At 44.3% G+C, this 16,337-nt stretch overlaps 1 protein-coding gene across 9 annotated transcripts in view; it reads right to left on the bottom strand.

Moving 5' to 3' along the window:
- CACNA2D4 (calcium voltage-gated channel auxiliary subunit alpha2delta 4) overlaps positions 1-16,337 on the bottom strand; it is a 141,895-nt gene that overhangs the window by 67,966 nt on the left and 57,592 nt on the right. For 5 of the 9 annotated variants that reach the window (XM_075210739.1, XM_075210732.1, XM_075210731.1 and 2 more), the window contains 4 exons: positions 16,085-16,177; positions 15,299-15,426; positions 13,484-13,558; positions 6,875-6,955 (listed from right to left, as the gene is read on the bottom strand). In XM_075210739.1, coding sequence (XP_075066840.1) covers positions 6,875-6,955; positions 13,484-13,558; positions 15,299-15,426; positions 16,085-16,177 — 377 coding nt within the window. The remainder of the gene's footprint in view (positions 1-6,874; positions 6,956-13,483; positions 13,559-15,298; positions 15,427-16,084; positions 16,178-16,337) is intronic. The other 4 variants (XM_075210736.1, XM_075210738.1, XM_075210735.1 and 1 more) reach the window with 1 other exon arrangement.

Raw genomic sequence — 16,337 nt, 5'->3', positions numbered from 1 at the left:
CTATTAAAGTACAGTAATCACCCTGTGTGGGTGTCTGTTACATAATGAATTAAGAGCCAGCAGGCAGCGTGCGCTGAGGATACATTGTAACACTGCGGCAATGAGGGGTTAACTCCCGGCGCGCTGGAACCACTAGGACAACCAGCTTCTCGCCCAGCAAGGAGAAGCCCATCGTCATGGCAACGCAGAGGCTGCCCCACATAGGCTGCGCTGTGACTGGGACTTACGGAAATCCCATTGTCTTGTGCTGAGTAATAAGGGGGAGATCTGAGGCGTCAGGTTCTCCTCCTAATACACAGACATCAGGACACACTGACCTCTCCCTCCTCCTAATACACAGACATCAGGACACACTGACCTCTCTCTCCTCCTAATACACAGACATCAGGTCACACTGACCTCTCCCCTCCTCCTAATACACAGACATCAGGACACACTGACCTCTCCCCTCCTCCTAATACACAGACATCAGGACACACTGACCTCTCCCCTCCTCCTAATACACAGACATCAGGACACACTGACCTCCCCCCTCCTCCTAATACACAGACATCAGGACACACTGACCTCTCCCCTCCTCCTAATACACAGACATCAGGACACACTGACCTCCCCCCTCCTCCTAATACACAGACATCAGGACACACTGACCCCCCCGCCCGCCTCCTAATACACAGACATCAGGACACACTGACCTCTCCTCTCAATACACAGACATCAGGACACACTGACCTCCCCCCTCCTCCTAATACACAGACATCAGGACACACTGACCTCTCCCCTCCTCCTAATACACAGACATCAGGACACACTGACCTCTCCCCTCCTCCTAATACACAGACATCAGGACACACTGACCTCTCCTCTCAATACACAGACATCAGGACACACTGACCCCCCCGCCCGCCTCCTAATACACAGACATCAGGACACACTGACCTCTCCCCTCCTCCTAATACACAGACATCAGGACACACTGACCTCTCCTCTCAATACACAGACATCGGGACACACTGACCCCCCCGCCCGCCTCCTAATACACAGACATCAGGACACACTGACCTCTCCCCTCCTCCTAATACACAGACATCAGGACACACTGACCTCTCCTCTCAATACACAGACATCGGGACACACTGACCCCCCCGCCCGCCTCCTAATACACAGACATCAGGACACACTGACCTCTCCCCTCCTCCTAATACACAGACACACCGACCTCTCCCCTCCTCCTAATACACAGACACACCGACCTCTCCCCTCCTCCTAATACACAGACATCAGGACACACTGACCTCTCCCCTCCTCCTAATACACAGACATCAGGACACACTGACCTCTCCCCTCCTCCTAATACACAGACATCAGGACACACTGACCTCTCCCCTCCTCCTAATACACAGACATCAGGACACACTGACCTCTCCCTCCTCCTAATACACAGACATCAGGTCACACTGACCTCTCCCTCCTCCTAATACACAGACATCAGGTCACACTGACCTCTCCTCTCCTCCTAATACACAGACATCAGGTCACACTGACCTCTCCCCTCCTCCTAATACACAGACATCAGGTCACACTGACCTCTGACCTCCTCCTAATACACAGACATCAGGACACACTGACATCTCCCCTACTCTAATACACAGAAATTAGGACACACTGACCTCTCCCCTCCTAATACACAGACATCAGGACACACTGACCTCTCCTCTCAATACACAGACATCAGGACACACTGACCCCCCGCCCGCCTCCTAATACACAGACATCAGGACACACTGACCTCCCCCCTCCTACTAATACACAGACATCAGGTCACACCGACCTCTCCCCTCCTCCTAATACACAGACATCAGGACACACTGACCTCTCCCCTTCTCCTAATACACAGACACCAGGACACACCGACCTCTCCCCTCCTCCTAATACACAGACACCAGGACATCCATTTCCAATATATCACAATTATTTCTCTTTATTAAATAAGGGGAATGATCTATATTTTATTAGGAGCTACATGATAGTGGTAATAATCCTACAGTCAGTGTAACCAGACCTGTGACACAGGAGATAAAGGTTTGTGTGAGCGCATCAGGCAGCTGCTGATACACATGATACAATGTTACAGGTTTTAGAACCATCCAAAGAAACGTTCAAACTTCAGGGTATAAATATCAGAGACATCAGTTTCTCTCCGGCCGTACTCACACCTGCAGAAATGTACAGTAGGATCTAGGAAACACCCACTGTGAGAACCAATTGTTAGTGTTATACTCCCACTCACCCTCAGAGAGTTGAGCTTACTTGTGACTCTCTGGCAGCTCTACTTAAAGACTTTCTCCGCCTAAATCTTTTCCTCATTGTAATACGTGTGGGCACCTTGTCAGAAATTAGTACAGTCCCTGGATATATCGCTGTTTGCCATTAACTCTGTGTCTTCTAGTTCCCACTCAGCAGCTTGGAAAAGGCGGATAGTGTTCCCTGAAATGGAATATAATACGTGGTGTTGGAAGGGGCCGGCTGGCACGGTTTAGCTCGGGGGGCAAGACTCAGCTCAGCAGTCTATTAGAAACATTTTAAAGGAATAAAAATGCAGGTGGACCAATGACTCAGCCCAAGGTAGCCCACTATGGGACAGTTTCCCCCCAGCCCAGCCAGCCCCTTGTTGTTGGTGCTCTGGGACCAGGGAAATGGGTAAATAGAGGATGAATGAAGTGCCAAGGTGATGGCGAAGGGGGGCAACCTCACTTATTCTGCACAAGGTGGAGAAACTGTTTAAGCTACTGATCTGGCTCATTGATGTTCCTGCTGTGTCTGCTCCTGACATGATAGACCGTGTGGAAGGAAGCCCAGCACACGGGAAGAACACGGATCTGATAGGAGGTGACAGGCAGTCAGCGGTGGAGAGCAGAACAGCCTGGAGCCAGCGCTGAGCCATCACATCCGCTCCTTGTGCCAAGAATCCCACACTCAGCCGGATGGCCTCTAACCCCCCCAGCATCTGGGACACCGTGCGGAGGAAACCTTGGCTGGGACATAGTCCAATATGTACCCAGCTGCAGGGGATGCGATGTATGGCTGCGGGGAGACTGCAAATATGTATATATAATCAGTATATATATAATTAAATATACACTGTATATATATATATATATATATATACACACACACACACACACACAAGTTAACCCGTGCATGATACTCATGCATTCTAGTCAAATCAAGCTACTTAAGGTGTTAAAAAGGTTCTTGTAATGCATTTGGGCCTAGCCCAGGCCTCCTCAGGGGAAGAGCGTTACTTCCCGACGTAAGCGCCCTTTTTTAACGTGGTTTTGTCCATATGTCACCACCTCATCATTCTTCTCCATCACCTCATCCTTCATCTTCATCGCCACATCTATCCAGATGTCTATCCAGACACAGGGATCTCTCTCAGCGGTCCTGAGTATCACACTCCTCTCACTCTGTCACCCCCGGCAACCACCAACCACTCCCAACTGTCACCCCCGGCAACCACCAACCACTCCCAACTGTCACCCCCGGCAACCACCAACCACTCCCCACTGTCACCCCCGGCAGCCACCAACCACTCCCAACTGTCACTTCTCCTTCAAGAAATATATATATATATTTTTAAAATCTTTATAAACACTTTTAACAATTAACAAATTAAATTAACAAATTAAAAACATCTTAGTATACCAAATTTTAGCCCTTTCTGAATTTTTTTTCCCACACACACTAAGAATTTAGTAGGTCAATGTATAACTCCGTCCAGCAGGTGGCGCTGCAGCTTGGTTTTATTTTTTCCACACACACACACAGACAGTAACACATGCCACTAAGCATTTATATTATAGATATATATATATATTCTGTAAAGTTAGTAGGAGAAGAACTGCCAATACTTCCCAACAACACATACGGGTGCAAATTTGCACAGGAGCAAAGCAACCAATCAGTAATTATCTTGTATCTGTCTAGGGCAAGTTAGTCAGTGAAAGCAAGTTTCTGATTGGTTGCCAATTTTGAAAATAAAAGTGATGTTAGTGAACAAGACCCGTTATATTTTTAGCAATAGTTTCCAGAACATCTAAGCGGAGTTAATTTATAAAGCATTACGGGTAATCATAGCTATCCTGTTCCTACTGCCTACTAATCAGGTCTGTTGGAGATTGCTGTCAGGATTGAGGTGGAGAAGATTAGGTTAAGAGATTTCCAGGGATTAAACTGGGCAACACGTTGTATTATCGCAGCTAATATAAGGCAATGAGTGAGGGTCCCAGGAACCACCGACCCGATGTTTACTAAGAATCAGACTGAAATTGCTCTGGTCCTTATCAGACAGATATCCAGCTGCTCGATCCATGGACCAAATCTCGCTCAGTTTGGCTGCCTTCATGCGGGGCCAATTCAACCCTGTGCTGATGCTCGTTGCTCGACTCTAACAATTATTGGTATTCCAGCTTTTAAGCATATACATAACTGGACACAGGTGTGGATCTGACATCTTGACTGGCACATACTCACTGAGAGAATGACAGTCTTCTAATCTTAAAAATCTTAAAGGGTAAAGCCACTTTTAGAGGGCATCATCATCATCATCATCATTTATTTATATAGCGCCACTAATTCCGCAGCGCTGTACAGAGAACTCATTCACATCAGTCCCTGCCCCATTGGAGCTTACAGTCTAAATTCCCTAATACACACACACACTCACAGATACAGACAGACAGAGAGGGAGACAGACAGAGAGGGAAAGACTAGGGTCAATTTTGATAGCAGCCAATGAACCTACCAGTAAATTTTTGGAGTGTGGGAGGAAACAGGAGCACCCGGAGGAAACCCACGCAAACACAGGGAGAACATACAAACTCCACACTGATAAGGTCATGGTTGGGAATCGAACTCATGACCCCAGTGCTGTGAGGCAGGAGTGCTAACCACTAGGCCACTGTGCAATGGGCAGTATTGTTAGTTTATGTGTTTTGCAAACACATAAACTAAGCTACGTAGATATAATTCCATTCAATACACAGACACGGAGCTTTCCTGCTGTCATATCCGAGGACAGCGTAAATAAACAACCCTGCCCGGAAAGCAGAATTCTGTATTGGAGGTGGAGTTCCCCTTTAGCTCCTATCTCATAGTTCTCCAGCTTGTATCGATCTAACTGATCTCAGCTGGACGGTGAAGGAAATAAGGGACATCACATCACACAATTGCTGGAGACAAGAAAGCTGAATATGTAACCTTGTAATATACTATACGAGCTCCAATAGATTGTCACAGATACATTATACAGCCCACCTTTCAGAACACATTTCAAATCTAAATATTGAGCTTTAGAAGGCTGCTTTGAATGATAACAAAGTGCATCCAACTTTAGAAGACGTATTTCTTTCCTACAAAAAACATACAATAAAATCAGTGTATATGTGAGGACACATAGTACCCAGTCGGAGGGGAACTGTCAGATCATGTCTGCAATCTGACAGCTCTCCTATACTTTCACAGCCGCTGGCTCCCGCTATCTCCCTGGCAGGCTCTGTGTGATGGGTGGTCGGCAGTGCAGACACCTACTGTGATAAGGAAGATGGTCCCTCTACCGCCTTCAGCGCCACCAACTGCTTCCCAACCTTTGGAGATTGTAAGCTCTAAGAAACAGGATCTAACGAAGTAGTAGCTAGCCTCTAATTGTCTTTTAACATTGGGTGATTCAGCTGCCATCGCATTGCACATTCAGCATAACGTTACCATCAAACCACTGATAAGCGTTACTTGCAATACCACGGCTAAACACATGGTTTGCTGTTGAGTCATTGTAGATATACGAGGTTGCAGTAAGAAACACAATGTATAATGAATGACAGATGATGGTGATAATAATTAATTTAGAAATATAATTAATTTTAACTAAGTGAAATCGTCCGCATCTGTTGTCTAAGTGGAGGTAACTGTCAATCACTTGAGGACGAAGCACACACGACTAGTGACAACCTACAAGTGAACGGCCACGGACGATGCCCTGGGTGGTAAATACAAATAAAAAACAGACATGGCGGATTGTGAACATTTGACTCACAGAGCACAGTACGCATGCGTTCACACCTGTCATTCATCTAGCATGCGCAGTACAATCCTGTCACAGTGCCATCTGGTGGCAGAAAAGTGTATCGCAGGGAATTTCCATATTACACTTGATGCGATGCAATGTATTTCCTTGGCGTGTTGCATGAATCACGTTGTGAAATGCTGGCTTAACACATGTTATTTCTGCAAATAAGTGTTATGTACCAATATATATATGTATAATGGATGATTATAGAAGAAATTATAGTTTCCAAATACTTTTAGATTAGCAATTCATTTCTAGATAAAAAATCAATATATACAATTCAATGTATTACATCCTGCGGCTCTACAGAGACCCAAAGTCCAACAAAGCTGAATAAAATACTTATATCTGAGCAGTTAACTAACAAGGCAAAAACAAATATTCTACACCAGTGATGGGCATCATGATATACTTCTGGGGCCACATGGTGGGGCCCTCTGGCCTTCATAAGAGACTTACACTACCCCTAATATCAGTAATAAGATCTGTAAGAACATACCAGCAGCATTTACACAAGTGTTACCAGCTATAACAAACAAATCTGACAATAAAGCAAGAAGCATCTGGGGCCACAGGTGAAGGCTCAGGGGGCCACAGGTGAAGGCTCAGAGGGCCCCATGTGGCCCTGGGCCGGCCGGTGCCCATCACTGTTGACTCAATCCATTATCTTAGAGTATCCGTATTCCGATCACAGCTTTGAAATGTTCTATATATATGTACAGTTTGTATTATTATACATCGTCCTACCTGCAGCGATGGCCGTCTTGTTGTGAACGGTGACGGATATGGCGGTGCTGACCGTCACCACCTCCGGCTTGGGGCCCCCGTCTGCAAAGACACAAAACCACATTAGTGACAGTTATGCACAAGGGGGGGGGGGGTTATATTGGGGTTTACCGTATCCCCCCTCTCTCTGCCTCTATAGGACTATATAACACCATTAATGGTACCGTGGGGTTTTTCCACGTAAAACTGTATATTCTTGTTGGGCTCAGTCCCATTGGCTCAGCAGGGTGACACTTTAAAATCATATTTTTGCACTAAATTATAAAATATAATTTCATCCCGTTAGAAAGAAATCCATAGATTCATTATAATTATTTTGTTATTCGAAGCTAACCTGTCACCCCAACATAAGTACGTTTAAAACACTAAATATTTTTATAATTTTTTTTTTTATATTTATAAAGCTCTGAGTTAAATAAAATGTCTCTCGTCAAAAATACTATATCAGCCGCCATCATTATACACTCATCCGACTGGCAGCGTCTCCCCCCTCCTCTATCTATACCGGGGATGAGGCAGAAATTGCCCACAGGACAGGAAGGCAGAAGAAAATGTATATAAACCATAACATGAACTATCATAGGTCGTGTATATATCTATTGAACCAGAAAATGCTTTTATAATGGCAGATGCCCTTTAAATTTCCCATTTGTATAACATTATACAGTTATTACAGACCCTCTCCCACCTTCTCCTCACTTCTCCAGCGTGTGGGGATGAAAGGGTTAAGAAGGAGCTAGGGGTATGATATGGCGGATAAAGCGGTACATTCGGGGAGGTGATCAGCCGGAATCCATGATCTCTATATAGTACAGCCGGTGTGCGCTATATAGAGGTTTATCACATGAGATGGGGGGTGTATAATCTCTAGGAGGTGATCAGGCACTGCATGTGTGACGTATGACCTGTGTTATGTCACACATCAGAGGACACGTTAATCTGCGTTGCGGTACACAGCGACACATGTCCGTGGTGACCAATATTCCCCAGAATGCAGTAATGATGCACAAGGGACCAGTGATATAACATTGTCACATAAATTAGTAACGTCACCAGTCCCGTGTGATTTAGCTGCAGTCAGGACTATTGTCTCAGTCCACAAAATGGCCTGTAAACAGCTATAGGAGACGTCCAACTTATTCTGTTACTCCATCGGCAAAATAAATAAAACTTAAATCTGGAGCTGTACACTGAGAACCAGGATAGACGGGACCTCTAGGAAGTAGAGACAGTTTATGGAGAGTTTTACTTTGAGATTTGTTCTACAACATGACCTCAAGGTATATACGTTTCCCGACTATTATCAGCGTCCTATGTTCTGGATTGGACGGTGGAACTGACCGTCGGCACCTGTGCCGAACACTCACCTGAGACAACCAACTGGTGGACAGGACAGAGGGACCAATATATAAAACGAAAGGGAGACGGCACTCACCAGATTAGGTGGCAATTTTATTCCACCCAGTAGAGCAAGAGAGTCTTAGGGGCACATTTATCATTCATCGGCAAAAGTGAGAAATAGGGGCATATTTAAGAAATCACGGTAGTGCACTTACTGTGGAAATCAGGTCCCGATGTGCTCTCCGCAAATTTATTAAAGGTGCATCGCAGCAGATATCATGGATATCTGCTGCTTTGCACTCCTGATCGTTTTTGCGAGCAGTCACCATTCAACAGAATGGTGACTGCTCCCAGCCGCAATCTAACAGGTCCCGGAAAAAAAAAAAAATTCCGGGAACTTGTCATGATAATGTACCAGCTGAATTGAAAAAATCCAATGCTGTCAGCTCTGCTCCGAAGACTGAAGAGAACGAGGAGAAGATCCGGAGACAGCGCTTCCGAAGAGGGGGGTAAGTATGATTTTTTTTATCACAGAAACAGCAGTTTATTGGAACTGCTGTTTCTGTGATCTGTTGTTCATAAATTTGAGAAATAGTTCAATCCTTATCCATGCGATAAGGATTGAAAACTATTTCTCACTTTTGCCGAACATTGATAAATGTGCCCCATAGCTATCAATCCTTATCGCATGGATAAGGATTGAACTATTTCTCAAACTTATTAAAAACAGATCACAGAAACAGCAGTTCCGAAAAACTGCTGTTTCTGTGATAGAAAAAAAATCATACTTACCCCTCTCTTCGGGACGCAGTGTCTCAGGATCTCCTACTGGTCCTCTTTGTTCCTATTCATTCTTTAATTGCGCATGTGCAGTTCTAAGAACTGCGCATGTGCACAAAGATCCCCGCTCTGTCTCTGCAACTATCATTGCAGAGAGAGAGCTGTGAGTGACAGGGAGGGATCATGTGATCCCTCCACACATGCGCTGTCCAGCTCTGCTCTTCGGAGCAGAGCTGACAGCATTGGATTTTTTCAATGCTGTCGTACATTAACATGACAAGTTCCTGAAAAAAAAAATTTTTCGGGACTTGTTAGATTGCGGCCAGAGCAGTCACCATACTGTGGCAGCACAGTGGCTATGTGGTTAGCACTTCTGCCTCACAGCACTGGGGTCATGAGTTCAATTCCCGACCTTGGCCTTATCTGTGTGGAGTTTGTATGTTCTCCAAAAACATACTAGTAGATTAATTGGCTGCTATCAAATTGACCCTAGTCTCAGTCTGTGTATGTGTGCGCGTGTGTTTGTGTGTTAGGAAATTTAGACTGTAAGCTCCAATGGGGTAGGGACTGATGTGAATGAGTTCTCTGTACAGCGCTGTGGAATTAGTGGATTTAAATTTAAAGCGCATCCTACGTTAAGAGCATAAGTAGGAAACAAGGCAGTGTTGGAAATTTGATAGCAAGAAAAGGTTTGTCTAACCGGCCCTTTGTGTGTGTGCATGTGTGTCTGTGCAATCATTCTTGGCGGATTTTATAATTGGCAGATTCCAGTCCACAGCAGACATATTGACATTTCCCATAACTATCACCTCACCTTGCATTTTAGTTGCCTCTTCCCTTCGCCTTGTTAGAATAATGTTTATTCAAATACTTATTGTAACAACCAGGGCACTGTATGTGTTTTGTAGTTTTGTTAAGTTGTTGACAAAGGTATAGAAGACAGGAAACTAGCAACTGACAGTTGACGCTTGTTGTTGCACTCTTTAATTAAAATTATTTTTACTTTACTTTGGAAGCAAGGCCTATGTACATGTTCCAAAAGAATAGCATAGCGAGTGAGGAGCTTGTGCAATGGAAGTAATTCTGGCACACTATAGCGAGATTTGAAACAAGATACATATTTTTGAGCCAAGATAACAACATAAGAACAATTAGCAGAAGTATGTTGATTGGCAAAGGATGTAGGTCATTCAAATTCCAAGAAATTTCGAAGTAGTTCAGCCCAAGCTTTACACCCAGTCAGAGACTCAGGAAATCAAGAAATTTAATCTGGCAATCCGGCTATTTAAGTAGGAGAGAAAGTAGAACCACCTCAACCTTCATTTAGAAGATACTCAGGATGAATCAAACGCATTTAACAAAAAATTAAGTTTTACATGATTGGAATAGCGCCACAACCCTGGCCAGAATTGTAGATGATGAAAGATGGCCTCTCTATAAGAAGTAGAATTGGATTAAAGCAGCTAATGGAGAGACTAAATCCTTCAACCAGCTCCAGATCTGGTACCTGAGAACCGAGATGGGACACATATGATAAATAGTCATTGAGTGGGAGTGTTAGTATAATGTTTATTCATATAGTTGTTGTAACAACTACTATATGCGTTTTGTCTTAAGTTGTTAATAAAGTTGCTAAGAAAAGTGATTAAAACAGGAAACTAGAAACTGACAGGTGATATATACGTTGCTGCAGGATAAGAGGCACATAGTGAGCATTTGTCTATAATAAAATCACCTTCTTCTTCAACATGCCTGAATTATCTGCTGTCACTATCACTCTGGGATATATCACATTTGCTGCACGTCTGTGACGACTCTGCCTATACTTTGTATGTGGCAGCAGTACCTCAAATCCACCAGAGGTGCTGCTGTTCTGCCCCTGAAGTTTACACCATGACGTAGGAGTTAATCTCTTTACCTGATTAGAACTGCACCTGTCTCACAGTTTCCTATACAATCTGTGCTCTGTGCAGTTCATCATTCATACCTGGCTGCTGCTTGTCTCTTGTTTATCCCTGTTCCAGTTTTGCTTTGCTGCTGTCTGATCTCCTGTTGTGACCCTCTGCCTGATTACCGGACCAAGCTTGATTGCCTGTTGCCCTGTCCTCGGCCCGATTACTGGATTATGCTTGTTTGCTTGTGACCCTGACCTCTGCCTGGCTACTGGATTCTGCTTGAACTCTCGTTGCCCTGACCTCTGCCTGGTCACTGGACTCAGCTAGTCTGTCTGCTTCCCTGGACTGCCTCGTGCCTCTGGCAATCTGGAATCCTGACCCCTGCCTCCTTAGTCTGGAGCCTCGTGCCTCCTGGCAATTGGGTAACTCATTATACTTGTTCCTGCATTTAAACTGTATTTGTCGTTGCTTGGAACTTGTTGCTCTGTGGACTATTTCTGCCATTCATCACATCTGTTTATCATTGTGTATTGGAGTATACCTGTTTATTCTGCTACCTGAAATCTGCATATTCCACAAACTCGAACCTTCTTCACATATTTTGCCCAATTAAAGACATTTGATTTTTCTACTGCTATTTCCTGAATTCACTAGGAATCATAACAACGTCTTCCCGTCACTCTGCATGCACGTCAAATAACCGCCTGTTATCTCTGTATCCAGTGATTTTTTTACATTTTCTACATTGCAAAAATCAACTAATTGAATTGTCCCATGTGCAATAGTTAAGAAAAAGAATATGTAAGATTTGCCTATATAAAAATATATATTTACTTTGCTCCTCACTGGCTTATTTTGGATAAAGTGATGCAATTAAATGTGAAAATGTTCTGCATTTAATACATGTTTAAGTGACAGGTCCTCCTGCTGTGCTGTAGCTGAAAGCAGATTTGTGTTTTCAGATGTATTCTTCAAAGGGCGCATTGAAAACGCACGACAGTCCCCTACGTACTGTAATGTACAGAGGGGATTTGTAATGTAAAGTTGACAGCTGGCAAAATGCACAAAATGAAAACCTGATTATGTATCTGGATCAGCAAAGCTTACAATTTAAATTTCCCTACCAGGAGCTCACAAACCAGAACCAGATGATCTAATAAAGGTCCAGACGTGGAAAGTGTGTATTTGTGGACGGATTGTTACCGCACGTCAGGGTAGGTTATTTCAGCCACTACTTTCAATGAAACACCTTTAGACCCATGTTATAGTTGAAGTTCATTAATACATGTCCACAAAACAATGTGACAAGTGAAACGAAGACTCGGATATAATCATTATTCTTATTATTTATGCAACACATACATTAGGCTCCAGCAAGCAGTATTTCAATGGGAAAGGTAACGGTTATAGTTAAAGTAATGGTCTCAAAATGCTGCGTTACCTTGATGTAACGTCTTTATTTTTACATAATGTTGCGCAACTCTTCAGCGCAGACGAACGTGAAAGAACGATATAAGGGAACATTACGATGTTAGTACATTAGGTCCATTAGTGCATAAAATTTGCTACTTCTCTGATTATACCCAGTTAGTAAATAATCCTCAAATACATTATTTTTAGCACAAAAAGATCTGAACTGTGTATAGGAAAAACGATGTCAACGTGTATTGTCGCCTACACCCCACGCAGGAAGCCATCTTGTGGGCTGAGCCAATATCCGCAAGAATGCAGCCAATCCCTTCACTAGACTCTAGTGACATCACTGAGGCACAGAGGCACCTAATGCCTCCTGCTTCAGTGCAAGCCATTAGTTCCAACTGCTAAACTTAATGTTGGTCCAGCCTACAAAATGTCTGCCTGGACTGTGGGTAAGTAACTGACACTTTAAAACACGGAGACGTGAGCATTTCTAATAAGGAGCACAGCATAAAGTAATTGCAGTGCGGTTTCCCTGAATCATTTTTACTTATTAGTGTCAGTTTGATAATTAGGATGATCGTTAAGGAATGAAGTGTCATTTTGCACGAGCTGAGAAATGTTGAGAATATGGCAACAGACGAGCAACAGAAATTGAGATGTGCAGGATAGAAAACTTGGCAGTCGTCGCCCCTCTCTTCTCGCCACGAGCGAGACAGGCCGGTCGAAGCAGCGGGGGGGGGAACAGGATGCAACCTAATTGCTGCTGGCAAACTACAATCTAGGACAAAGCTTCTAATCAAGAACTAATCAATTCCAATTAAGGACAAAGAGTTGGCTGACACGCAATAGTCCCGTCTCCCAGCGTGCAACTCGGCACGTATTATCCCATGTGCCAAGCAAGAGGGCGGTTAATGGTAATGACATCGCAACGGAGCCACTGTAAGACTGGCGAGCTCACATTATAAAATGTCACGGAACCAAGGGGGCAGTGATTTCATGGTCAGTGCCCCCCAATGCGTGGAATGCGGGGGTTAATAATGGCATAATGATGGGGGAGGTTAGAGGGTGACAATGATGGCGCTAGGTTTGATAGGGTACGATGCCATTATAGGCCTCTGGATAAATAATAAGATACCCTTAGGAGTCCACTCTTCCCATCCCTGCGGCTGGATGGAGGGATCGCCCAGGTCGTTGTCACTAGGATTGTGATCTGTAAGAGGGAAGCGAGGAAGGTAACAGAAAACAGAACTGTGACCGGTAATCTGTGCGGCCGCCATCTGCCGCCATCTTGGTGTAAGAATCACATGTTATCTCTGACACCAGCGCATCGTACATTAACTCTTGAATGAAAGTGTTGCTAAACCTAAAATGCAAAGTTGCTTATCACCAAACATCGACAGTGGCATGTGTGAGTATTGTACAAAGGGGGAAGCATTCTGTCCACGTATATCACACTTCCTGTCTGTAAGCATAGTTAACAAAACTGTGTAGGGAACCTGTAGGAACGGAAAATGGCCGGTAACGGCTTACACTCAACTAGATAACAACATTACATACAGTTTCAAACATCTTACCTGAGGGCATGGTAACTTTTATGTATACATTTGAGGTGATTATAAGATACTTTTTCATACAGGATAAACATATTTTTTTGATTATTTTAGTTTCAAGGGCCTTTGAAGTTAAAGTCTACGATTTTCACTTTTAAATGAACTGTGCTAAATCTATTAAGTTTCTGCTCCAATAACGCAAGTTCTGGGCATCTAGGCTAGAAGGAAATCCTGAGGTCATGACCTGCTTACATATGAGGGAAAAAAGCATAAATAACATGAATTTTGATGTTTTTCTATAGGAAGACCCCACTTTTATAGCTCAGCCGCCCCTCCCTCCCAATTTCGGGCATCACTGCTGCTCTATAATAAATGGGTGTTTGTGGGGAGGGGGGTAAGGGGCGGTATAGTGCTTCAGAAGTGCTTGACAAACCCCTGAGTGTGTGGCCACACCCCCTCGTGATGTAACCACACCTCCATAATGACATGGCCACGCCTCCTTTCACAGTCTGTCCCGATTCTAAGAGCTGTGACTTTGGGTGGGATACAATGTGTTCTAGAACACTCACTTTATTAGTCGCCCAACCAGCGGTATCATAGTGGTCCCAAAATGCAATTTTCCCCTTAGGATAAGAGGCATTTGCTATATAGCTCTGGGATACTGGGTGCCTGCATTTTGCAATGCCATATAATCATGGCTGAGCATGCGTCCTATGCAGGGCCGGATTAAGGGAATGGAGGCCCCTGGGCTAAGGGGGCCTCCATCCCCCCGTGAGGGCCCCTCCCCATGATCCGAGCCCCCCCCCCCCCCTCCTCCCCCTGGCACCTACCTCCTTCTCCTCCTTCCCCGGCACGCTGAACACTCTTTACTGAAGAGATCTCATGAGAGTGAGACTCACGAGATCTCCTCAGTAAGGAGACTACAGCTCGCTGGGGAAGTACCGCAGTGAAAGTGCTCAGCAGCACTGATCGGGCTGGGGGCGCCCCACCCCCGACTGATCAATACTGCTACTGAGCACTTTCAAGGGCCCCCTGGATGCCATAGGCCCCTGGGCTGTAGCCCAGTTAGCCCTATGGTTAATCCGGCCCTGGTCCTATGCCAGGTAATGTCTATAGATTGATGCACACATTTGCTTTAAAGGATTACACATAGTAGATTACACTACTATCTGAACTCTCATGTATTTTACAGCAAATATCGCCACCTACAGTCAGACATAAGGTACTACAATCTTTGAAGATTCCTACTCTCCTCATAACTTTTAAAGGAAGCTACTTTGAATCAGCAAGATAAATCCTGCAAGATCATGGATTTAAAATCTAGTAGTAATAAGGATATCTATATCTATCATGCCTACTGCAAACGTAATGCTCATTGCACTTCACCCATGTGACATTACCTGGGCTGTCGTCTGTCTGCACGTGGAAGACAAAGCTCCCTGGGGTGTGCTCTGCCGCCCGTCTGTACCACAGGGGGAAATGGTCCATGGTGAAGATGCTCTCCTTCTCCTCGTAATGCAGAAACCTCCTAAGACACAAAACATCACACAGTGCCAATGACGAGTAGCAGGACTTATATTATTCATATTATTATTCATATTATTGTCTTATAAACCTATTACTTACAACGTCCACCTTTGCTGAATGTACCCGAGGGAAAGAAACTAGGGGGTATATTTACTTAACTGCGGGTTTAACTGCAATAAAAACATCACTATAACATCCAACCTACTAACATTGACACCGATCCATTTATTAATTTAAACGTTGCCATATTTTCCCTAAAATACTACTTCATTACTAGCTTCATTTATATCTTGAATTAATCATCAGAAAGGACATTGGTCTGTGAAGGATGGTGCAAAATGCATTTGGTTTAAATTATGGGGCTGAGGCTGGATTTGTTTTTTTGTGGTGAGGAAAGGGATGTGCGCCCATTCAAATATGGGGCGACTGCCGCCCTAAATGCACCGTCTCCTGCCCGCCTGCTCATTTATAGGATACTGTCCCACAAACGGAAATCTAGTTTACTTCATTTGCAAAATGAGACGCCCTCATGGATGTAATTCCATGAAAATGTGTCTTATATGTCCCACAAGTCTCAAACTGGAGCACAAATTGTCTCCTCTTTCTCTCGTCACATCCAAAGTGCACCACAACCAATGACCACCTGGCCCCTAACTTACCTGTTGGACATTTGTTCAGCCCCCACAAACAGGTTTTTCCGGATGAGTCCGGCGCGGGTCCCCAAGAAAGCCACCTCTATCCCATTGTCCTGTCTACACAGCGAGAGAAGACATATAGGAATTAGATCTCACGTGAGATCGAGTAACTTATTCTGTCTGTATCGGTTCAATCATGATGAGATAACAAGCGATAGAATTAGTCTCACTCCCAGAGCTTGTGTCTGTGTGTTCCCATCTTCAATTATATGGAATG

The sequence above is a fragment of the Mixophyes fleayi genome, chromosome 4 (assembly GCF_038048845.1).
Source record: "Mixophyes fleayi isolate aMixFle1 chromosome 4, aMixFle1.hap1, whole genome shotgun sequence".
Classification (NCBI taxonomy): Eukaryota; Metazoa; Chordata; class Amphibia; order Anura; family Limnodynastidae; genus Mixophyes; species Mixophyes fleayi.
Note: the sequence above shows the minus strand (reverse complement) of the source record. Positions and strands in the feature narration are given on the sequence as shown.